The 27,076-nt window shown below is 40.0% G+C and overlaps 1 protein-coding gene across 3 annotated transcripts in view; it reads left to right on the top strand.

Moving 5' to 3' along the window:
- KIAA2012 (KIAA2012 ortholog) overlaps positions 1-27,076 on the top strand; it is a 287,207-nt gene that overhangs the window by 106,713 nt on the left and 153,418 nt on the right. For all 3 annotated transcript variants that reach the window (XM_088460713.1, XM_088460714.1, XM_088460715.1), the window contains one exon: positions 2,780-2,917. In XM_088460713.1, coding sequence (XP_088316839.1) covers positions 2,780-2,917 — 138 coding nt within the window. The remainder of the gene's footprint in view (positions 1-2,779; positions 2,918-27,076) is intronic.

Below are 27,076 nucleotides of genomic sequence, written 5' to 3'. Positions count from 1 at the left end.
TGGACACCTATAGCTATAATTACACCTATACATACAGTCACATGGACACGTATAGCTATAATTACACCTATACATAGTCACATGGACACCTATAGCTATAATTACACCTATACATACAGTCACATGGACACCTATAGCTATAATTACACCTATACATACAGTCACATGGACACCTATAGCTATAATTACACCTATACATACAGTCACATAGACAGCTATAGCTATAATTACACCTATACATACAGTCACATAGACAGCTATAGCTATAATTACACCTATACATAGTCACATGGACAGCTATAGCTATAATTACACCTATACATACAGTCACATGGACAGCTATAGCTATAATTACACCTATACATACTGTCACATGGACACCTATAGCTATAATTACACCTATACATAGTCACATAGACAGCTATAGCTATAATTACACCTATACATAGTCACATGGACAGCTATAGCTATAATTACACCTATACATACAGTCACATGGACACCTATAGCTATAATTACACCTATACATACAGTCACATGGATAGCTATAGCTATAATTATACCTATACATACAGTCACATAGACAGCTATAGCTATAATTACACCTATACATAGTCACATGGACAGCTATAGCTATAATTACACCTATACATACAGTCACATGGACAGCTATAGCTATAATTACACCTATACATACAGTCACATAGACAGCTATAGCTATAATTACACCTATACATACAGTCACATGGACAGCTATAGCTATAATTACACCTATACATACAGTCACATGGACAGCTATAGCTATAATTACACCTATACATACAGTCACATAGACAGCTATAGCTATAATTACACCTATACATACAGTCACATGGACAGCTATAGCTATAATTACACCTATACATACAGTCACATGGACACCTATAGCTATAATTACACCTATACATACAGTCACATGGACAGCTATAGCTATAATTACACCTATACATACAGTCACATGGACAGCTATAGCTATAATTACACCTATACATACAGTCACATAGACACCTATAGCTATAATTACACCTATACATACAGTCACATAGACAGCTATAGCTATAATTACACCTATACATACAGTCACATAGACACCTATAGCTATAATTACACCTATACATACAGTCATATAGACACCTATAGCTATAATTACACCTATACATAGTCACATAGACAGCTATAGCTATAATTACACCTATACATACAGTCATATAGACACCTATAGCTATAATTATACCTATACATACAGTCACATAGACAGCTATAGCTATAATTACACCTATACATACAGTCACATGGACACCTATAGCTATAATTACACCTATACATACAGTCACATAGACAGCTATAGCTATAATTACACCTATACATACAGTCACATAGACAGCTATAGCTATAATTACACCTATACATACAGTCACATAGACAGCTATAGCTATAATTACACCTATACATACAGTCACATAGACAGCTATAGCTATAATTACACCTATACATACAGTCACATGGACAGATATAGCTATAATTACACCTATACATACAGTCACATAGACACCTATAGCTATAATTTCACCTATACATACAGTCACATGGACAGCTATAGCTATAATTACACCTATACATAGTCACATGGACAGCTATAGCTATAATTACACCTATACATACAGTCACATAGACAGCTATAGCTATAATTACACCTATACATACAGTCACATAGACACCTTTAGCTATAATTACACCTATACATACAGTCACATGGACAGCTATAGCTATAATTACACCTATACATACAGTCACATGGACACCTATAGCTATAATTACACCTATACATACAGTCACATGGACAGCTATAGCTATAATTACACCTATACATAGTCACATGGACAGCTATAGCTATAATTACACCTATACATACAGTCACATAGACAGCTATAGCTATAATTACACCTATACATACAGTCACATAGGAATGCGCAGTGCGCGCCGTAGCGTATGCTGCTGCGGGTAATCACATGGCGCACGATCGGCAAAGATGAAGCAGGACAATGATTTACACTCATGCATACAGTGAGATAGCCATTGGCAGCGAGAATAGCTTACTCTATCTACAAGGGAGATTTACTAACCTCAATAAATGCAACTGAGGGTCAGCAACACCCACTTGGCCGGCTGGATACGGATGAGGGGTCAGTACAGAGCAGACAGGTATCCGGAACCTAGAAAATATATCGCATGTTAAACCGTGTAAAATTATTGATTGTGTGTGTATGTGTGTGTATGTACTGTATGTGTGTTTGTACTGTATGTATGTACTGTATGTGTGTATGTTTGTACTGTATGTATGTACTGTATGTGTGTCTGTTTGTACTGTGCGTATGTACTATGTATGTATGTATGTGTGTATGTACTGTGTGTGTGTGTATGTATGTACTGTGTGTGTATGTATGTACTGTGTATGTATGTATGTATGTACTGTGTGTGTGTATGTTTGTACTGTATGTATGTACTGTGTGTGTATGTATGTACTGTGTATGTATGTACTGTATGTGTGTCTATGTTTGTACTGTGCGTATGTACTGTGTGTGTATGTATGTGTATGTATGTACTGTGTGTGTGTGTATGTATGTACTGTGTATGTATGTATGTACTGTGTATGTATGTATGTATGTATTTCTGGTGCCCACATCTGTGCTGCCTGACGGTAATGTGGTGATCTATCTATTACATACTTCTTCTTTTGCAGAGTGCTGTAAGGGGAGTTCTGTAGGCAGCCTAATAATGAGCCCCAATGGGGAGATCATTTGCCTTTCCCTCATGGGGGCAGCGCGTGATACGGACATTCCCATTCGCTTTGATTTCATTCCAGAGGAGGAAGATGAAGGTAACATTGTATAAGAGCTAATCCCCGTATGATAATAAGATGAGGTGATTATGTGACACATTTCCAATCTCAATGATGTCATCATACAAATGGTGGCGCTCGGTTTATATCGACAGAAAGACTGATCAGTCAGCAACATATAAGCAAAACTCATACTTACCGACTCTCCCTCAATGTCTGAGAGGCTCCCTGACATAGCAGAGATCTCCCTGACTCCCTGACATAGCAGAGATCTCCCTGACTCCCTGACATAGCAGAGATCTCCCTGACTCCCTGACATAGCAGAGATCTCCCTGACTCCCTGACATAGCAGAGATCTCCCTGACTCCCTGACATAGCAGAGATCTCCCTGACTCCCTGACATAGCAGAGATCCTGACTCAGCAGAGATCTCCCTGACTCCCTGACATAGCAGAGATCTCCCCGACATAGCAGAGATCTCCCTGATTCCCTGACATAGCAGAGATCTCCCTGACTCCCTGACATAGTGGCGATCTCCCTGACTCCCTGATATAGCGGCAATCTCCCTGACATAGCAGCAAGCTCCCCGTCTCTCTGGCATAGCGGCAATCTCCCCATCTCTCTGACATAGCGGCAATCTCTCCGTCTCCCTGACATAGCGGCAATCTCTCCGTCTCCCTGACATAGCGGCAATCTCCCCGTCTCCCTGACATAGCGGCAATCTCCCCGTCTCCCTGACATAGCGGCAATCTCCCCGTCTCCCTAACATAGCAGCAATCTCCCTGACTCCCTGACATATGACGTATGTGATGGTGTGCGTGCAGCGTATGACGTATGTGATGGTGTGCGTGCAGCGTGTGACGGATGTGACGGTGTGCGTGCAGCGTATGACGGATGTGACGGTGTGCGTGCAGCGTATGACGGATGTGACGGTGTGCGTGAAGCGTATGACGGATGTGACGGTGTGCGTGCAGCATTAGTCCGGGGATCTCCAAACCTGCTGTTGCTTCCGTCCTCCCGTCCTGAACTGCTGGGGGAGCGCACACTGTAAGCCGGAAAAATGTGTGTGACTTGGTGGGGGAGCGATAGCCATGATGGGCCCCACCCCTCCTCCTGCATCCGCCACTGCGCAACACGAAAAGATTTACTTTTGATGTGGAACGCAAACAGGCCACGTAAATTTGTCCATGAGCAAAACCATCAACTCCAATAACGTTATATATCTGTCCCTGTGCTGTAATTTATTACCATGACACAGCCGCCTCTTACCAGGAAAGCCGCAAAATAAAGAATTGGGAAACGGTAAAAAAAGGGAATACTGAAATTCTGGGGCCAATGTAATAGGGTGAGAGTGTAGCCAATGTAATAGGGTGAGAGTGTAGCCAATGTAATAGGGTGAGAGTGTCGCCAATGTAATAGGGTGAGAGTGTCGCCAATGTAATAGGGTGAGAGTTTAGAACATGTGAGAGTGTAGCCAATTTAATAGGGTGAGAGTTTAGCACATGAGTGTAGCCAATGTAATAGGGTGAGAGTTTAGCACATGAGAGTGTAGCCAATGTAATAGGGTGAGAGTTTAGCACATGAGAGTGTAGCCAATGTAATAGGGTGAGAGTGTCGCCAATGTAATAGGGTGAGAGTTTAGAACATGTGAGAGTGTAGCCAATGTAATAGGGTGAGAGTTTAGCACATGAGAGTGTAGCCAATGTAATAGGGTGAGAGTTTAGAACATGTGAGAGTGTAGCCAATGTAATAGGTGGAGAGTGTAGCCAATGTAATAGGTGGAGAGTGTAGCCAATGTAATAGAGTGAGAGTTTAGCACATGAGTGTAGCCAATGTAATAGGGTGAGAGTTTAGCACATGAGTGTAGCCAATGTAATAGAGTGAGAGTTTAGCACATGAGTGTAGCCAATGTAATAGGGTGAGAGTTTAGCACATGAGTGTAGCCAATGTAATAGGGTGAGAGTTTAGCACATGAGAGTGTAGCCAATGTAATAGGGTGAGAGTTTAGCACATGAGAGTGTAGCCAATGTAATAGGGTGAGAGTGTAGCCAATGTAATAGGGTGAGAGTGTAGCCATTGTAATAGGGTGAGAGTGTAGCCAATGTAATAGTGTGAGAGTGTAGCCATTGTAATAGGGTGAGAGTTTAGCACATGAGAGTGTAGCCAATGTAATAGGGTGAGAGTTTAGAACATGTGAGTGTAGCCAATGTAATAGGGTGAGAGTGTAGCCAATGTAATAGGGTGAGAGTTTAGCAAATGTAATAGGGTGAGAGTTTAGAACATGAGAGTGTAGCCAATGTAATAGGGTGAGAGTTTAGAACATGTGAGTGTAGCCAATGTAATAGGGTGAGAGTTTAGAACATGTGAGTGTAGCCAATGTAATAGGGTGAGAGTGTAGCCAATGTAATAGGGTGAGAGTTTAGCAAATGTAATAGGGTGAGAGTTTAGAACATGAGAGTTTAGCAAATGTAATAGGGTGAGAGTTTAGCACATGTGAGTGTAGCCAATGTAATAGGGTGAGAGTGTAGCCAATGTAATAGGGTGAGAGTTTAGCAAATGTAATAGGGTGAGAGTTTAGAACATGTGAGTGTAGCCAATGTAATAGGGTGAGAGTTTAGAACATGTGTGAGTGTTGCCAATGTAATAGGTGGAGAGTGTAGCCAATGTAATAGGGTGAGAGTGTAGCCAATGTAATAGGGTGAGAGTTTAGCACATGAGAGTCTAGCCAATGTAATAGGGTGAGAGTTTAGAACATGTGAGAGTATAGCCAATGTAATAGGTGGAGAGTGTAGCCAATGTAATAGGATGAGAGTGTAGCCAATGTAATAGAGTGAGAGTTTAGCACATGAGTGTAGCCAATGTAATAATAGGGTGAGAGTGTAGCCAATGTAATAGGGTGAGAGTGTAGCCAATGTAATAGGGTGAGAGTTTAGCACATGAGTGTAGCCAATGTAATAGGGTGAGAGTGTAGCCAATGTAATAGGGTGAGAGTGTAGCCAATGTAATAGGGTGAGAGTTTAGCACATGAGTGTAGCCAATGTAATAGGGTGAGCTTTTAGCCAATGTAATAGGGTGAGAGTGTAGACAATGTAATAGGGTGAGAGTTTAGCACATGAGAGTGTAGCCAATGTAATAGGGTGAGAGTGTAGCCAATGTAATAGGGTGAGAGTGTAGCCAATGTAATAGGGTGAGAGTGTAGCCAATGTAATAGGGTGAGAGTTTAGCACATGAGTGTAGCCAATGTAATAGGGTGAGAGTTTAGCACATGAGAGTGTAGCCAATGTAATAGGGTGAGAGTTTAGCACATGAGAGTGTAGCCAATGTAATAGGGTGAGAGTGTAGCCAATGTAATAGGGTGAGAGTGTAGCCAATGTAATAGGGTGAGAGTTTAGCACATGAGAGTGTAGCCAATGTAATAGGGTGAGAGTGTAGCCAATGTAATAGGGTGAGAGTGTAGCCAATGTAATAGGGTGAGAGTTTAGCACATGAGTGTAGCCAATGTAATAGGGTGAGAGTGTAGCCAATGTAATAGGGTGAGAGTTTAGCACATGAGTGTAGCCAATGTAATAGGGTGAGAGTGTAGCCAATGTAATAGGGTGAGAGTTTAGCACATGAGTGTAGCCAATGTAATAGGGTGAGCTTTTAGCCAATGTAATAGGGTGAGAGTGTAGACAATGTAATAGGGTGAGAGTTTAGCACATGAGAGTGTAGCCAATGTAATAGGGTGAGAGTGTAGCCAATGTAATAGGGTGAGAGTGTAGCCAATGTAATAGGGTGAGAGTGTAGCCAATGTAATAGGGTGAGAGTTTAGCACATGAGTGTAGCCAATGTAATAGGGTGAGAGTTTAGCACATGAGAGTGTAGCCAATGTAATAGGGTGAGAGTTTAGCACATGAGAGTGTAGCCAATGTAATAGGGTGAGAGTGTAGCCAATGTAATAGGGTGAGAGTGTAGCCAATGTAATAGGGTGAGAGTTTAGCACATGAGAGTGTAGCCAATGTAATAGGGTGAGAGTGTAGCCAATGTAATAGGGTGAGAGTGTAGCCAATGTAATAGGGTGAGAGTTTAGAACATGTGAGAGTGTAGCCAATGTAATAGGTGGAGAGTGTAGCCAATGTAATAGGTGGAGAGTGTAGCCAATGTAATAGAGTGAGAGTTTAGCACATGAGTGTAGCCAATGTAATAGGGTGAGAGTTTAGCACATGAGTGTAGCCAATGTAATAGAGTGAGAGTTTAGCACATGAGTGTAGCCAATGTAATAGGGTGAGAGTTTAGCACATGAGTGTAGCCAATGTAATAGGGTGAGAGTTTAGCACATGAGAGTGTAGCCAATGTAATAGGGTGAGAGTTTAGCACATGAGAGTGTAGCCAATGTAATAGGGTGAGAGTGTAGCCAATGTAATAGGGTGAGAGTGTAGCCAATGTAATAGGGTGAGAGTGTAGCCATTGTAATAGGGTGAGAGTGTAGCCAATGTAATAGTGTGAGAGTGTAGCCATTGTAATAGGGTGAGAGTTTAGCACATGAGAGTGTAGCCAATGTAATAGGGTGAGAGTTTAGAACATGTGAGTGTAGCCAATGTAATAGGGTGAGAGTGTAGCCAATGTAATAGGGTGAGAGTTTAGCAAATGTAATAGGGTGAGAGTTTAGAACATGAGAGTGTAGCCAATGTAATAGGGTGAGAGTTTAGAACATGTGAGTGTAGCCAATGTAATAGGGTGAGAGTTTAGAACATGTGAGTGTAGCCAATGTAATAGGGTGAGAGTGTAGCCAATGTAATAGGGTGAGAGTTTAGCAAATGTAATAGGGTGAGAGTTTAGAACATGAGAGTTTAGCACATGTGAGTGTAGCCAATGTAATAGGGTGAGAGTGTAGCCAATGTAATAGGGTGAGAGTTTAGCAAATGTAATAGGGTGAGAGTTTAGAACATGTGAGAGTGTAGCCAATGTAATAGGGTGAGAGTTTAGAACATGTGTGAGTGTTGCCAATGTAATAGGTGGAGAGTGTAGCCAATGTAATAGGGTGAGAGTGTAGCCAATGTAATAGGGTGAGAGTTTAGCACATGAGAGTCTAGCCAATGTAATAGGGTGAGAGTTTAGAACATGTGAGAGTATAGCCAATGTAATAGGTGGAGAGTGTAGCCAATGTAATAGGATGAGAGTGTAGCCAATGTAATAGAGTGAGAGTTTAGCACATGAGTGTAGCCAATGTAATAATAGGGTGAGAGTGTAGCCAATGTAATAGGGTGAGAGTGTAGCCAATGTAATAGGGTGAGAGTTTAGCACATGAGTGTAGCCAATGTAATAGGGTGAGAGTGTAGCCAATGTAATAGGGTGAGAGTGTAGCCAATGTAATAGGGTGAGAGTTTAGCACATGAGTGTAGCCAATGTAATAGGGTGAGCTTTTAGCCAATGTAATAGGGTGAGAGTGTAGACAATGTAATAGGGTGAGAGTTTAGCACATGAGAGTGCAGCCAATGTAATAAGGTGAGAGTTTACAACATGTGAGAGTGTATCCAATGTAATAGGGTGAGAGTGTAACCAATTTAATAGGGTGAGAGTGCAGCCAATGTAATAGGGTGAGAGTTTAGAACATGTGAGAGTGTAGCCAATGTAATAGGTGGAGAGTGTAGCCAATGTAATAGGGTGAGAGTGTAGCCAATGTAATATGGTCAGAGTTTAGAAAATTTGAGAATTTAGCCAATGTAATAGGGTGAGAGTTTAGGACATGTGAGAGTGTAGCCAATGTAATAGGTGGAGAGTGTAGCCAATGTAATAGGGTGAGAGTGTAGCCAATGTAATAGGGTGAGAGTTTAGCACATGAGAGTGTACCAATGTAATAGGGTGAGAGTGTAGCCAATGTAATAGGGTGAGAGTTTAGAACATGTGAGAGTGTAGCCAATGTAATAGGTGGAGAGTGTAGCCAATGTAATAGGTGGAGAGTGTAGCCAATGTAATAGAGTGAGAGTTTAGCACATGAGTGTAGCCAATGTAATAGGGTGAGAGTTTAGCACATGAGTGTAGCCAATGTAATAGGGTGAGAGTTTAGCACATGAGAGTGTAGCCAATGTAATAGGGTGAGAGTTTAGCACATGAGTGTAGCCAATGTAATAGGGTGAGAGTGTAGCCAATGTAATAGGGTGAGAGTGTAGCCAATGTAATAGGGTGAGAGTGTAGCCAATGTAATAGGGTGAGAGTGTAGCCATTGTAATAGGGTGAGAGTGTAGCCAATGTAATAGTGTGAGAGTGTAGCCATTGTAATAGGGTGAGAGTTTAGCACATGAGAGTGTAGCCAATGTAATAGGGTGAGAGTTTAGAACATGTGAGTGTAGCCAATGTAATAGGGTGAGAGTGTAGCCAATGTAATAGGGTGAGAGTTTAGCAAATGTAATAGGGTGAGAGTTTAGAACATGAGAGTGTAGCCAATGTAATAGGGTGAGAGTTTAGAACATGTGAGTGTAGCCAATGTAATAGGGTGAGAGTTTAGAACATGTGAGTGTAGCCAATGTAATAGGGTGAGAGTGTAGCCAATGTAATAGGGTGAGAGTTTAGCAAATGTAATAGGGTGAGAGTTTAGAACATGAGAGTTTAGCAAATGTAATAGGGTGAGAGTTTAGCACATGTGAGTGTAGCCAATGTAATAGGGTGAGAGTGTAGCCAATGTAATAGGGTGAGAGTTTAGCAAATGTAATAGGGTGAGAGTTTAGAACATGTGAGAGTGTAGCCAATGTAATAGGGTGAGAGTTTAGAACATGTGTGAGTGTTGCCAATGTAATAGGTGGAGAGTGTAGCCAATGTAATAGGGTGAGAGTGTAGCCAATGTAATAGGGTGAGAGTTTAGCACATGAGAGTCTAGCCAATGTAATAGGGTGAGAGTTTAGAACATGTGAGAGTATAGCCAATGTAATAGGTGGAGAGTGTAGCCAATGTAATAGGATGAGAGTGTAGCCAATGTAATAGAGTGAGAGTTTAGCACATGAGTGTAGCCAATGTAATAATAGGGTGAGAGTGTAGCCAATGTAATAGGGTGAGAGTGTAGCCAATGTAATAGGGTGAGAGTTTAGCCAATGTAATAGGGTGAGAGTGTAGACAATGTAATAGGGTGAGAGTTTAGCACATGAGTGTAGCCAATGTAATAGGGTGAGAGTGTAGCCAATGTAATAGGGTGAGAGTGTAGCCAATGTAATAGGGTGAGCTTTTAGCCAATGTAATAGGGTGAGAGTGTAGACAATGTAATAGGGTGAGAGTTTAGCACATGAGAGTGCAGCCAATGTAATAAGGTGAGAGTTTACAACATGTGAGAGTGTATCCAATGTAATAGGGTGAGAGTGTAACCAATTTAATAGGGTGAGAGTGCAGCCAATGTAATAGGGTGAGAGTTTAGAACATGTGAGAGTGTAGCCAATGTAATAGGTGGAGAGTGTAGCCAATGTAATAGGGTGAGAGTGTAGCCAATGTAATATGGTCAGAGTTTAGAAAATTTGAGAATTTAGCCAATGTAATAGGGTGAGAGTTTAGGACATGTGAGAGTGTAGCCAATGTAATAGGTGGAGAGTGTAGCCAATGTAATAGGGTGAGAGTGTAGCCAATGTAATAGGGTGAGAGTTTAGCACATGAGAGTGTACCAATGTAATAGGGTGAGAGTTTAGAACATGAGAGTGTAGCCAATGTAATAGGTGGAGAGTGTAGCCAATGTAATATGGTCAGAGTTTAGAAAATGTGAGAATTTAGCCAATGTAATAGGGTGAGAGTTTAGGACATGTGAGAGTGTAGCCAATGTACTAGGTGGAGAGTGTAGCCAATGTAATAGGGTGAGAGTGTAGCCAATGTAATAGGGTGAGTGTTTAGCCAATGTAATATGGTGAGAGTTTAGAAAATGTGAGAGTTTAGCCAATGTAATAGGGTGAGAGTTTAGGACATGTGAGAGTGTAGCCAATGTAATTACATTGGCTACACTCTCTCATGTTCTAAACGCTCAGCCTATTACATTGGCTACATTCTCACCCTATTACATTGGCTACACTCTCACATGTTATAATGTAATGGAGTCCGAGAACATTAAACTCTCCTGTTTTTAGACTCAAAAAACTCTCGCGATTCAAACTCTCATCCAAATGTTTCATATTTTGAAGATAAAACTTGACCAATGTCAGAGGTTACTGCTAAACTCTACATTTTCTACACTCTCGCCCTATTACTTTTGCCCCCAGTATCAGTAAACAGGGCTTACATCAATTTTTCTGTAGAAATTAGATATCAATCTCTACATGGTGTAAAATAAAGTCCACGGTTGTGAGATATCTAACGGTTTAGGCAGCGTCAGCCATGAACGGATGTCCGTGTTTTCATGGACTTGGTTCACTAAAACTGTCACTGCCCGGATCCCTTCTGTCACAAAGTAATGTCACACACCTGTCATAAATTACTGTGTCACACACCTGTCATACATTACAGTGTCATATACCTGTCATACATTACTATGTCACGCATCTGTCATACACTACTGTGTCATACATTACTGTGTCATATACATGTCATACATTACTGTGTCATACACCTGTCATACATTACTGTGTCACACACCTGTCAAACATTACTGTGTCACACACCTGTCAAACATTAAAGTGTCACACACCTGTCATACATTACTGTGTCACACACCTGTCATACATTACTGTGTCATATACCTGTCATACATTACTATGTCACGCATCTGTCATACACTACTGTGTCATACATTACTGTGTCATATACGTGTCATACATTACTGTGTCATACATTACTGTGTCACACACCTGTCAAACATTACTGTGTCACACACCTGTCATACATTACTGTGTCACACACCTGTCATACATTACTGTGTCACACACCTGTCATACATTACTGTGCCACACACCTGTCATACATTACTGTGCCACACACCTGTCATACATTACTGTCATAAACCTGTCACACATTACTGTGTCATACATTACTGTGTCATACATTACTCTGTCATATACCTGTCATACATTACTGTGTCATATATTAGTGTCATACATTACTGTGTCATATATTAGTGTCATACATTACTGTGTCATACACCTGTCATACATTACTGTGTCATATACCTGTCATACATTACTGTGTCATATATTAGTGTCATACATTACTGTGTCATATATTAGTGTCATACATTACTGTGTCATACACCTGTCATACATTACTGTGTCATGCATTACTGTGTCATACACCTATCATACACCTGTCATACATTACTGTGTCATACACCTGTCATACATTACTGTGTCATACACCTGTCATACATTACTGTGTCATACATTACTGTGTCATACACCTGTCATACACCTGTCATATATTACTGTGTCATACACCTGTCATACATTACTGTGTCATACATTACTGTGTCATACACCTGTCATACATTACTGTGTCATACATTACTGTGTCACATACCTGTCATACATTACTGTGTCACATACCTGTCATACATTACTGTGTCATATACCTGTCATACATTACTGTGTCACACACCTGTCATACATTACTGTGTCATGCATTACTGTGTCATACACCTGTCATACATTACTGTCACACACCTGTCATACATTACTGTGTCATGCATTACTGTGTCATACACCTATCATACACCTGTCATACATTACTGTGTCATACACCTGTCATACATTACTGTGTCATACACCTGTCATACATTACTGTGTCATACATTACTGTGTCATACACCTGTCATACACCTGTCATATATTACTGTGTCATACACCTGTCATACATTACTGTGTCATACATTACTGTGTCACATACCTGTCATACATTACTGTGTCACATACCTGTCATACATTACTGTGTCATATACCTGTCATACATTACTGTGTCACACACCTGTCATACATTACTGTGTCACACACCTGTCATACATTACTGTGTCATACACCTGTCATACATTACTGTCACACACCTGTCATACATTACTGTGTCATATACCTGTCATGCATTACTGTGTCATATATTAGTGTCATACATTACTCTGTCACTCACCTGTCATACATTACTGTGTCACACACCTGTCATACATTACTGTCACACACCTGTCATACATTACTGTGTCATACTTTACTGTGTCACACACCTGTCATACATTACTATGTCATACATTAGTGTCATACATTACTGTGTCATACATTACTGTGTCACACACCTGTCATACATTACTGTGTCACACACCTGTCATACATTACTGTGTCATACACCTGTCATACATTACTGTGTCATACATTACTGTGTCACACACCTGTCATACATTACTGTGTCATACATTACTGTGTCACACACCTGTCGTACATTACTGTGTCATACTTTACTGTGTCACATACCTGTCATAAATTACTGTGTCACATACGTGTCATACATTACTGTGTCATATATTAGTGTCATACATTACTGTGTCACACACCTGTCATACATTACTGTGTCACACACCTTTCATACATTACTGTCACACACCTGTCATACATTACTGTGTCATACACCTATCATACACCTGTCATACATTACTGTGTCATACATTACTGTGTCATACATTACTGTGTCATACACGTGTCATACACCTGTCATACATTACTGTGTCATACACCTGTCATACATTACTGTGTCATACATCTGTCATACATTACTGTGTCATACATTACTGTGTCATACACCTGTCATACATTACTGTGTCATACACCTGTCATACATTACTGTGTCATACACCTGTCATACATTACTGTGTCATACACCTGTCATACATTACTGTGTCACACACCTGTCATACATTACTGTGTCATACATTAGTGTCATACATTACTGTCATATACGTGTCATACATTACTGTGTCATACACCTGTCATACATTACTGTGTGACACACCTGTCATACATTACTGTGCCACACACCTGTCATACATTACTGTGCCACACACCTGTCATACATTACTGTGTCACACACCTGTCATACATTACTGTGTCACACACCTGTCATACATTACTGTGCCACACACCTGTCATACATTACTGTGCCACACACCTGTCATACATTACTGTCATACACCTGTCATACATTACTGTGTCATACATTACTGTGTCATACACCTGTCATACACCTGTCATATATTACTGTGCCACACACCTGTCATACATTACTGGCATACACCTGTCATACATTACTGTGTCATACTTTACTGTGTCACACACCTGTCATACATTACTGTGTCATATACATGTCATACTTTACTGTGTCACACACCTGTCATACATTACTGTGTCATACATTACTGTGTCATACATTAGTGTCATACATTACTGTGTCACAGACCTGTCATACATTACTGTGTCACACACCTGTCATACATTACTGTGCCACACACCTGTCATACATTACTGTGCCACACACCTGTCATACATTACTGTGCCACACACCTGTCATACATTACTGTGTCATACACCTGTCATATATTACTGTGTCATACACCTGTCATACATTACTCTGTCATACATTACTGTGTCACACACCTGTCATGCATTACTGTGCCACACACCTGTCATACATTACTCTCACACACCTGTAATACATTACTGTGTCATACATTACTGTGTCATACACCTATCATACATTACTGTGTCATACACCTGTCATACATTACTGTGTCACACACCTGTCATACATTACTGTGTCACACACCTGTCATACATTACTGTGTCATACATCTGTCATACATTACTCTGTCATACATTACTGTGCCACACACCTGTCATACATTACTGTCACACACCTGTCATACATTACTGTGTCATACACCTATCATACACCTGTCATACATTACTGTGTCATACACCTGTCATACATTACTGTGTCATACATTACTGTGTCATACACCTGTCATATATTACTGTGTCATACACCTGTCATACATTACTGTGTCATACACCTGTCATACATTACTGTGTCACACACCTGTCATACATTACTGTGTCATACATTAGTGTCATACATTACTGTGTCACACACCTGTCATACATTACTGTGTCATACATTACTGTGTCACACACCTGTCATACATTACTGTGTCATACATTACTGTGTCACACACCTGTCATACATTACTGTGTCATACATTAGTGTCATACATTACTGTGTCACACACCTGTCATACATTACTGTGTCACACACCTGTCATACATTACTGTGTTATACACCTGTCATACATTACTGTGTCATACACCTGTCATACACCTGTCACATATTACTGTGTCATACACCTGTCATACATTACTGTGTCATACACCTGTCATACATTACTGTGTCATATATTTGTGTCATACATTACTGTGTCACACACCTGTCATACATTACTGTGTCACACACCTGTCATACATTACTGTGTCACACACCTGTCATACATTACTGTGTCACACACCTGTCATACATTACTGTGTCATACACCTGTCATACATTACTGTGTCACACACCTGTCATACATTACTGTGTCACACACCTGTCATATATTACTGTGTCATACATTACTGTGTCACACACCTGTCATACATTACTGTGTCATACACCTGTCATACATTACTGTGTCACACACCTGTCATACATTACTGTGTCACACACCTTTCATACACCTATCATACATTACTGTGTCATACATTACCGTGTCACATACCTGTCAAACATTACCGTGTCACACACCTGTCAAACATTACCGTGTCACACACCTGTCAAACATTACTGTCATACACCTGTCATACATTACTGTGTCACACACCTGTCAAACATTACTGTGTCATACACCTGTCATACATTACTGTGTCACACACCTGTCATACATTACTGTGTTACATACCTGTCATACATTACTATGTCACCCACCTGTCATACATTACTGTGTCACCCACCTGTCATACATTACTGTGCTATAGACCTGTCATACATTACGGTGTCATACACCTGTCATACATTACTGTGTTATACACCTGCCATACATTACTGTGTCACACACCTGTCATACATCTGTCATACGTTACTGTCATACACCTGTCATACATTACTATGTCATACACCTGTCATACATATGACATTAATGTGTCATACCCGTGTCAAACATTACTGTGTCATATACCTGTCATACATTACAGTCATACACCTGTCATACATTACTGTGTCACACACCTGTCATACATTACTGTGTCACACACCTGTCATACATTACTATGTCACGCACCTGTCATACACTACTGTGTCACACAACTGTCATACATAACTGTGTCACACACATGTCATACATTACTGTGTCATACATTACTGTGTCACACACCTGTCAAACATTACTGTGCTATACACCTGTCATACATTACTGTGTCATACATTACTGTATCATACATTAGTGTCATACATTACTGTCATATATGTGTCATACATTACTGTGTCATACACCTGTCATTCATTACTGTTTCACACACCTGTCAAACATTACTGTGTCATACACCTGTCAAACATTACTGTGCCACACACCTGTCATACATTACTGTGCCACACACCTGTCATACATTACTGTGCCACACACCTGTCATACATTACTGTCATAAACCTGTCACACATTACTGTGTCATACATTACTGTGTCATACTCCTGTCATACACCTGTCATATATTACTGTGTCATACACCTGTCATACATTACTGTGTCATACATCTGTCAAACATTACTGTGTCACACACCTGTCTTACATTACTGTGCCACACACCTGTCATACATTACTGTCACACACCTGTCATACATTACTGTGTCATACATTACTGTGTCATACACCTGTCATACATTACTGTGTCATACAGTAATATATGACAGGTGTATGACACAGTAATGTATGACACAGTAATGTATGACAGGTGTATGACACAGTAATGTATGACACAGTAATGTATGACAGGTGTATGACACAGTAATGTGTCATACACCTGTCATACATTACTGTGTCATATACCTGTCATGCATTACTGTGTCACACACCTGTCATACATTACTGTGTCACACACCTGTCATGCATTACTGTGTCACACACCTGTCATGCATTACTGTGTCACACACCTGTCATGCATTACTGTGTCACACACCTGTCATACATTACTGTCACACACCTTTCATACATTACTGTGTCATACATTACTGTGTCACACACCTGTCATACATTACTGTGCCACACACCTGTCATACATTACTGTCACACACCTTTCATACATTACTGTGTCATACATTACTGTGTCATACACCTATCATACACCTGTCATACATTACTGTGTCATACACCTGTCATACATTACTGTGTCATACATTACTGTGTCATACATTACTGTGTCATACACATGTCATACACCTGTCATATATTACTGTGTCATACATTACTGTGTCACACACCTGTCATACATTACTGTGTCACACACCTGTCATACATTACTGTGTCATACACCTGTCATACATTACTGTGTCATACTTTACTCTGTCACACACCTGTCATACATTACTGTGTCATACACCTGTCATACATTACTGTGTCATATATTACTGTGTCACACACCTGTCATACATTACTGTGTCATACATTATTCTGTCACACACCTGTCATACATTACTGTGTCATATACCTGTCATACATTACTGTGTCATATATTAGTGTCATACATTACTGTGTCATACACCTGTCATGCATTACTGTGTCACACACCTGTCATACATTACTGTGTCACACACCTGTCATACATTACTGTGTCACACACCTGTCATACATTACTGTCATATACCTGTCATACTTTACTGTGTCACAAACACGCGTTACATTACTGTGCTATACACCTGTCATACATTAATGTGTCATACATTACTGTGTCATATACGTGTCATACATTACTGTGTCACACACCTGTCATACATTAATGTGTCACACACCTGTCATACATTACTGTGTCACACACCTGTCATACATTAATGTGTCACACACCTGTCATACATTAATGTGTCACACACCTCTCATACATTAATGTGTCACACATCTGTCATACATTACTGTGTCACACACCTGTCATACATTACTGTGTCACACACCTGTCATACATTACTGTGTCACACACCTGTCATACATTACTGTGTCACCCACCTGTCAAACATTACTGTGCTATAGACCTGTCATACATTACTGTGTCATACACCTGTCATACATTACTGTGTTATACACCTGCCATACATTACTGTGTCACACATCTGTCATACATTACTGTCATACACCTGTCATACATTACTGTGTCATATTACTGTCATACACATGACATACATATGACATTAATGTGTCATACCCGTGTCATACATTACTGTGTCATATACCTGTCATACATTACTGTGTCACACACCTGTCATACATTACTGTGTCACACACCTGTCATACATTACTGTGCCACACACCTTTCATACATTACTGTGTCATACATTACTGTGTCATACACCTATCATACACCTGTCAGGTGTATGACACAGTAATGTATGACAGGTGTATGATAGGTGTATGACACAGTAATGTATGACACAGTAATGTATGACAGGTGTATGACACAGTAATGTATGTCATACATTACTGTGTCATACATTACTGTGTCATACACCTGTCATACACCTGTCATATATTACTGTGTCATACATTACTGTGTCACACACCTGTCATACATTACTGTGTCACACACCTGTCATACATTACTGTGTCACACACCTGTCATACATTACTGTGTCACCCACCTGTCATACATTACTGTGTCACCCACCTGTAATACATTACTGTGCTATAGACCTGTCATACATTACTGTGTCATACACCTGTCATACATTACTGTGTTATACACCTGCCATACATTACTGTGTCATACACCTGTCATACATATGACATTAATGTGTCATACCCGTGTCATACATTACTGTGTCATATACCTGTCATACATTACTGTGTCACACACCTGTCATACATTACTGTGTCACACACCTGTTATACACTACTGTGTCACACAACTGTCATACATAACTGTGTCACACACATGTCATACATTACTGTGTCATACATTACTGTGTCACACACCTGTCAAACATTACTGTGTCACGCACCTGTCATACATTACTGTGTCACACACCTGTCAAACATTACTGTGTCACACACCTGTCATACATTACTGTGCCACACACCTGTCATACATTACTGTGCCACACACCTGTCATACATTACTGTGTCACACACCTGTCATACATTACTGTGTCATACATTACTGTGTCACACTTGTCAAACATTACTGTGTCATACACCTGTCAAAAATTACTGTGCTATACACCTGTCATACATTACTGTGTCATACATTAGTGTCATACATTACTGTCATATACGAGTCATACATTACTGTGTCATACACCTGTCATAGATTACTGTGTGACACACCTGTCATACATTACTGTGTCACACACCTGTCATACATTACTGTGCCACACACCTGTCATACATTACTGTGTCATACATTACTGTGTCATGCACCTGTCATACACCTGTCATATATTACAGTGTCATACACCTGTCATACATTACTGTGTCATACATCTGTCATACATTACTGTGCCACACACCTGTCATACAATACTGTCACACACCTGTAATACATTACTGTGTCATACATTACTGTGTCATACACCTATCATACACCTGTCATACATTACTGTGTCATACACCTCTCATATATTACTGTGTCATACACCTGTCATACATTACTGTGTCATACACCTGTCATACATTACTGTGTCATACATCTGTCATACATTACTGTGTCACACACCTGTCATACATTACTGTGTCATACATTAGTGTCATACATTACTGTGTCACACACCTGTCATACATTACTGTGTCACACACCTGTCATACATTACTGTGTCACACACCTGTTAAACATTACTGTCACACACCTGTTAAACATTACTGTCACACACCTGTCATACATTACTGTGCCACACACCTGTCATACATTACTGTGCCACACACCTGTCATACATTACTGTGCCACACACCTGTCATACATTACTGTGCCACACACCTGTCATACATTACTGGCATACACCTGTCATACATTACTGTGTCATACTTTACTGTGTCACACACCTGTCATACATTACTGTGTCATATACATGTCATACTTTACTGTGTCACACACCTGTCATACATTACTGTGTCACACACCTGTCATGCATTACTGTGTCACACACCTGTCATATATTACTGTGTCACACACCTGTCATATATTACTGTGTCATACACCTGTCATACATTACTGTGTCATACATCTGTCATACATTACTGTGTCATACATTACTGTGTCACACACCTGTCATACATTACTGTGCCACACACCTGTCATACATTACTGTCACACACCTGTCATACATTACTGTGTCACACACCTGTTATACATTACTGTGTCACACACCTATCATACATTACTATGTCACGCACCTGTCATACACTACTGTGTCACACAACTGTCATACATAACTGTGTCACACACATGTCATACATTACTGTGTCATACATTACTGTGTCACACACCTGTCAAACATTACTGTGTCACACACCTGTCAAACGTTACTGTGCTATACACCTGTCATACATTACTGTGTCATACATTACTGTGTCATACATTAGTGTCATACATTACTGTCATATACGTGTCATACATTACTGTGTCATACACCTGTCATTCATTACTGTCACACACCTGTCAAACATTACTGTGTCATACACCTGTCAAACATTACTGTGCCACACACCTGTCATACATTACTGTGCCACACACCTGTCATACATTACTGTCACACACCTGTCATACATTACTGTGTCATACACCTGTCATACATTACTGTGTCATACATTACTGTGTCATACACCTGTCATATATTACTGTGTCATACACCTGTCATACATTACTGTGTCATATATTAGTGTCATACATTACTGTGTCATACACCTGTCATGCATTACTGTGTCACACACCTGTCATACTTTACTGTGTCACACACCTGTCATGCATTACTGTGTCACACACCTGTCATACATTACTGTGTCATATACCTGTCATACATTACTGTGTCACACACCTGTCATACATTACTGTGTCACACACCTGTCATACATTACTGTGTCACACACCTGTCATACATTACTGTGTCACACACCTGTCATACATTACTGTGTCACACACCTGTCATACATTACTGTGTCACACACCTGTCATACATTACTGTGTCATACACCTGTCATACATTACTGTGTCATACTTTACTCTGTCACACACCTGTCTTACATTACTGTGTCATACACCTGTCATACATTACTGTGTCATATATTACTGTGTCACACACCTGTCATACATTACTGTGTCATACATTATTCTGTCACACACCTGTCATACATTACTGTGTCATATACCTGTCATACATTACTGTGTCATATATTAGTGTCATACATTACTGTGTCATACACCTGTCATGCATTACTGTGTCACACACCTGTCATACATTACTGTGTCACACACCTGTCATACATTACTGTGTCACACACCTGTCATACATTACTGTGTCATATACCTGTCATACTTTACTGTGTCACAAACACGTGTTACATTACTGTGCTATACACCTGTCATACATTACTGTGTCATACATTACTGTGTCATATACGTGTCATACATTACTGTGTCACACACCTGTCATACATTACTGTGTCACACACCTGTCATACATTACTGTGTCACACACCTGTCATACATTAATGTGTCACACACCTGTCATACATTAATGTGTCACACACCTGTCATAGATTACTGTGTCACACACCTGTCATACATTACTGTGTCACACACCTGTCATACATTACTGTGTCACACACCTGTCATACATTACTGTGTCACACACCTGTTATACATTACTGTGTCACCCACCTGTCAAACATTACTGTGCTATAGACCTGTCATACATTACTGTGTCATACACCTGTCATACATTACTGTGTTATACACCTGCCATACATTACTGTGACACACACCTGTCATTCATCTGTCATACATTACTGTCATACACCTGTCATACATTACTGTGTCATATTACTGTCATAAACCTGTCATACATTACTGTGTCATACACCTGTCATACATATGACATTAATGTGTCATACCCGTGTCATACATTACTGTGTCATATACCTGTCATACATTACAGTCATACACCTGTCATACATTACTGTGTCACACACCTGTCATACATTACTGTGTCACACACCTGTCATACATTACTGTCACACACCTTTCATACATTACTGTGTCATACATTACTGTGTCATATACCTGTCATACATTACAGTCATACACCTGTCATATATTTCTGTGTCATACACCTGTCATACATTACTGTGTCATATATTACTGTGTCACACACCTGTCATACATTACTGTGTCATACATTATTCTGTCACACACCTGTCATACATTACTGTGTCATATATTAGTGTCATACATTACTGTGCCACACACCTGTCATACATTACTGTGCCACACACCTGTCATACATTACTGTGTCATACACCTGTCATACATTACTGTGCCACACACCTGTCATACATTACTGTGTCATACACCTGTCATACATTACTGTGTCACACACCTGTCATACATTACTGTGTCACACACCTGTCATACATTACTGTGTCACACACCTGTCATACATTACTGTGTCACACACCTGTCATACATTACTGTGTCACACACCTGTCATACATTACTGTGTCACACACCTGTCATACATTACTGTGTCACACACCTGTCATACATTACTGTGTCACACACCTGTCATACATTACTGTGTCACACACCTGTCATACATTACTGTGTCATACACCTGTCATACATTACTGTGTCATACATTACTGTGTCACACACCTGTCATACATTACTGTGTCACACACCTGTCATACATTACTGTGTCACACACCTGTCATACATTACTGTGTCACACACCTGTCATACATTACTGTGTCATATACCTGTCATACTTTACTGTGTCGCAAACACGCGTTACATTACTGTGCTATACACCTGTCATACATTACTGTGTTACACACCTGTCATACATTACTGTGTTACACACCTGTCATACATTACTGTGTCACACACCTGTCATACATTACTGTGTCACACACCTGTCATACATTACTGTGTCACACACCTGTCATACATTACTGTGCTATAGACCTGTCATACATTACTGTCACACACCTGTCATACATTACTGTGTCATACACCTGTTATACACCTGTCATACATTACTGTGTCATACATTACTGTGTCACGCACCTGTCATACATTACTGTGTCACGCACCTGTCATACATTACTGTGTCATACACCTGTCATACATTACTGTGCCACACACCTGTCATACATTACTGTGTCACACACCTGTCATACATTACTGTGTCACACCTGTCAAACATTACTGTGCTATACACCTGTCAAAAATTACTGTGCTATACACCTGTCATACATTACTGTGTCATACACCTGTCATACATTACTGTCATATACGTGTCATACATTACTGTGTCATACACCTGTCATACATTACTGTGTGACACACCTGTCATACATTACTGTGTCACACACCTGTCATACATTACTGTGTCACACACCTGTCATACATTACTGTGCCACACACCTGTCATACATTACTGTGTCATACATGAGTTACATTACTGTGCTATACACCTGTCATACATTACTGTGTCATACATGAGTGTCATACATTACTGTCTCATATACGTGTCATACATTACTGTCATACACCTGTTATACACCTGTCATACATTACTGTGTCATACATTACTGTGTCACACACCTGTCATACATTACTGTGTCACACACCTGTTAAACATTACTGTCACACACCTTTCATACATTACTGTGTCACACACCTGTCATACATTACTGTGTCATACTTTACTGTGTCACACACCTGTCATACATTACTGTGTCATATACCTGTCATACTTTACGGTGTCACACACCTGTCATACATTACTGTGTCATACATTACTGTGTCATACATTAGTGTCATACATTACTGTGTCATATACGTGTCATACAGTACTGTGTCATACACCTGTCATACATTACTGTGTCATGCACCTGTCATACATTACTGTGTCATACACCTGTCATATATTACTGTGTCACACACCTGTCATACATTACTGTGTCACACACCTGTCATACATTACTGTGTCATACATTACTGTGTCATACACCTGTCATACACCTGTCATACATTACTGTGTCAGACACCTGTCATACATTACTGTGTCATACACATGTCATACACCTGTCATACATTACTGTGTCATACATTACTGTGTCACACACCTGTCATACATTACTGTGTCATACATTACTGTGTCATACATTAGTGTCATACATTACTGTCATATACGTGTCATACATTACTGTGTCATACACCTGTCATACATTACTGTGTGACACACCTGTCATACATTACTGTGCCACACCCCTGTCATATATTACTGTGTCATACACCTGTCATACATTACTGTGCCACACACCTGTCATACATTACTGTGTCATACACCTGTCATACATTACTGTGTCATACATTACTGTGTCACACACCTGTCATACATTACTCTGTCACACACCTGTCAAAAATTACTGTGCTATACACCTGTCATACATTACTGTGTCATACATTAGTGTCATACATTACTGTCATATACGTGTCATACATTACTGTGTCACCCACCTGTCATACATTACTGTGTCATACACCTGTCATACATTACTGTGTTATACACCTGCCATACATTACTGTGTCACACACCTGTCATACATCTGTCATACATTACTGTGTCATACACCAGTCATACATATGACATTATTGTGTCATACCCGTGTCATACATTACTGTGTCATATACCTGTCATACATTACAGTCACACACCTGTTAAACATTACTGTCACACACCTGTCATACATTACTGTGTCATACTTTACTGTGTCACACACCTGTCATACATTACTGTGTCATATACCTGTCATACTTTACTGTGTCACACACCTGTCATACATTACTGTGTCATACATTACTGTGTCATACATTAGTGTCATACATTACTGTGTCATACATTACTGTGTCATATACGTGTCATACAGTACTGTGTCATACACCTGTCATACATTACTGTGTCATGCACCTGTCATACATTACTGTGTCATACACCTGTCATACATTACTGTGTCACACACCTGTCATACATTACTGTGTCACACACCTGTCATACATTACTGTGTCATACACCTGTCATACATTACTGTGTCATACATTACTGTGTCATACACGTGTCATACACCTGTCATACATTACTGTGTCATACATTACTGTGTCACACACCTGTCATACATTACTGTGTCATACATTACTGTGTCATACATTAGTGTCATACATTACTGTCATATACGTGTCATACATTACTGTGTCATACACCTGTCATACATTACTGTGTGACACACCTGTCATACATTACTGTGTGACACACCTGTCATACATTACTGTGCCACACCCCTGTCATACATTACTGTGTCATACACCTGTCATACATTACTGTGCCACACACCTGTCATACATTACTGTGTCAGACACCTGTCATACATTACTGTGTCATACATTACTGTGTCACACACCTGTCAAAAATTACTGTGCTATACACCTGTCATATATTACTGTGTCATACATTAGTGTCATACATTACTGTCATATACCTGTCATACATTACTGTGTCATATACCTGTCATACATTACTGTGTCATAGATTAGTGTCATACTTTACTGTGTCATACACCTGTCATGCATTACTGTCACACACCTGTCATACATTACTGTGTCACACACCTGTCATGCATTACTGTGTCACACAGCTGTCATGCATTACTGTGTCACACACCTGTCATACATTACTGTGTCACACACCTGTCATACATTACTGTGTCACACACCTGTCATACATTACTGTGCCACACACCTGTCATACATTACTGTCACACACCTTTCATACATTACTGTGTCATACATTACTGTGTCATACACCTATCATACACCTGTCATACATTACTGTGTCATACACCTGTCATACATTACTGTGTCATACACCTGTCATACATTACTGTGTCATACATTACTGTGTCATACACATGTCATACACCTGTCATATATTACTGTGTCATACATTACTGTGTCACACACCTGTCATACATTACTGTGTCACACACCTGTCATACATTACTGTGTCACACACCTGTCATACATTACTGTGTCATACACCTGTCATACATTACTGTGTCATATATTACTGTGTCACACACCTGTCATACATTACTGTGTCATACATTATTCTGTCACACACCTGTCATACATTACTGTGTCATATACCTGTCATACATTACTGTGTCATATATTAGTGTCATACATTACTGTGTCATACACCTGTCATGCATTACTGTGTCACACACCTGTCATACATTACTGTGTCACACACCTGTCATACATTACTGTGTCACACACCTGTCATACATTACTGTGTCATATACCTGTCATACTTTACTGTGTCACAAACACGCGTTACATTACTGTGCTATACACCTGTCATACATTAATGTGTCATACATTACTGTGTCATATACGTGTCATACATTACTGTGTCACACACCTGTCATACATTAATGTGTCACACACCTGTCATACATTAATGTGTCACACACCTGTCATACATTAATGTGTCACACACCTGTCATACATTACTGTGTCACACACCTGTCATACATTACTGTGTCACCCACCTGTCAAACATTACTGTGCTATAGACCTGTCATACATTACTGTGTCATACACCTGTCATACATTACTGTGTTATACACCTGCCATACATTACTGTGTCACACACCTGCCATACATCTGTCATACATTACTGTCATACACCTGTCATACATTACTGTGTCATATTACTGTCATAAATC

This window comes from Taudactylus pleione, unplaced genomic scaffold (assembly GCF_031769625.1).
Source record: "Taudactylus pleione unplaced genomic scaffold, aTauple2 ptg000976l, whole genome shotgun sequence".
NCBI lineage: Eukaryota > Metazoa > Chordata > Amphibia > Anura > Myobatrachidae > Taudactylus > Taudactylus pleione.
This window is presented reverse-complemented; position numbering and strand designations above follow the sequence as displayed.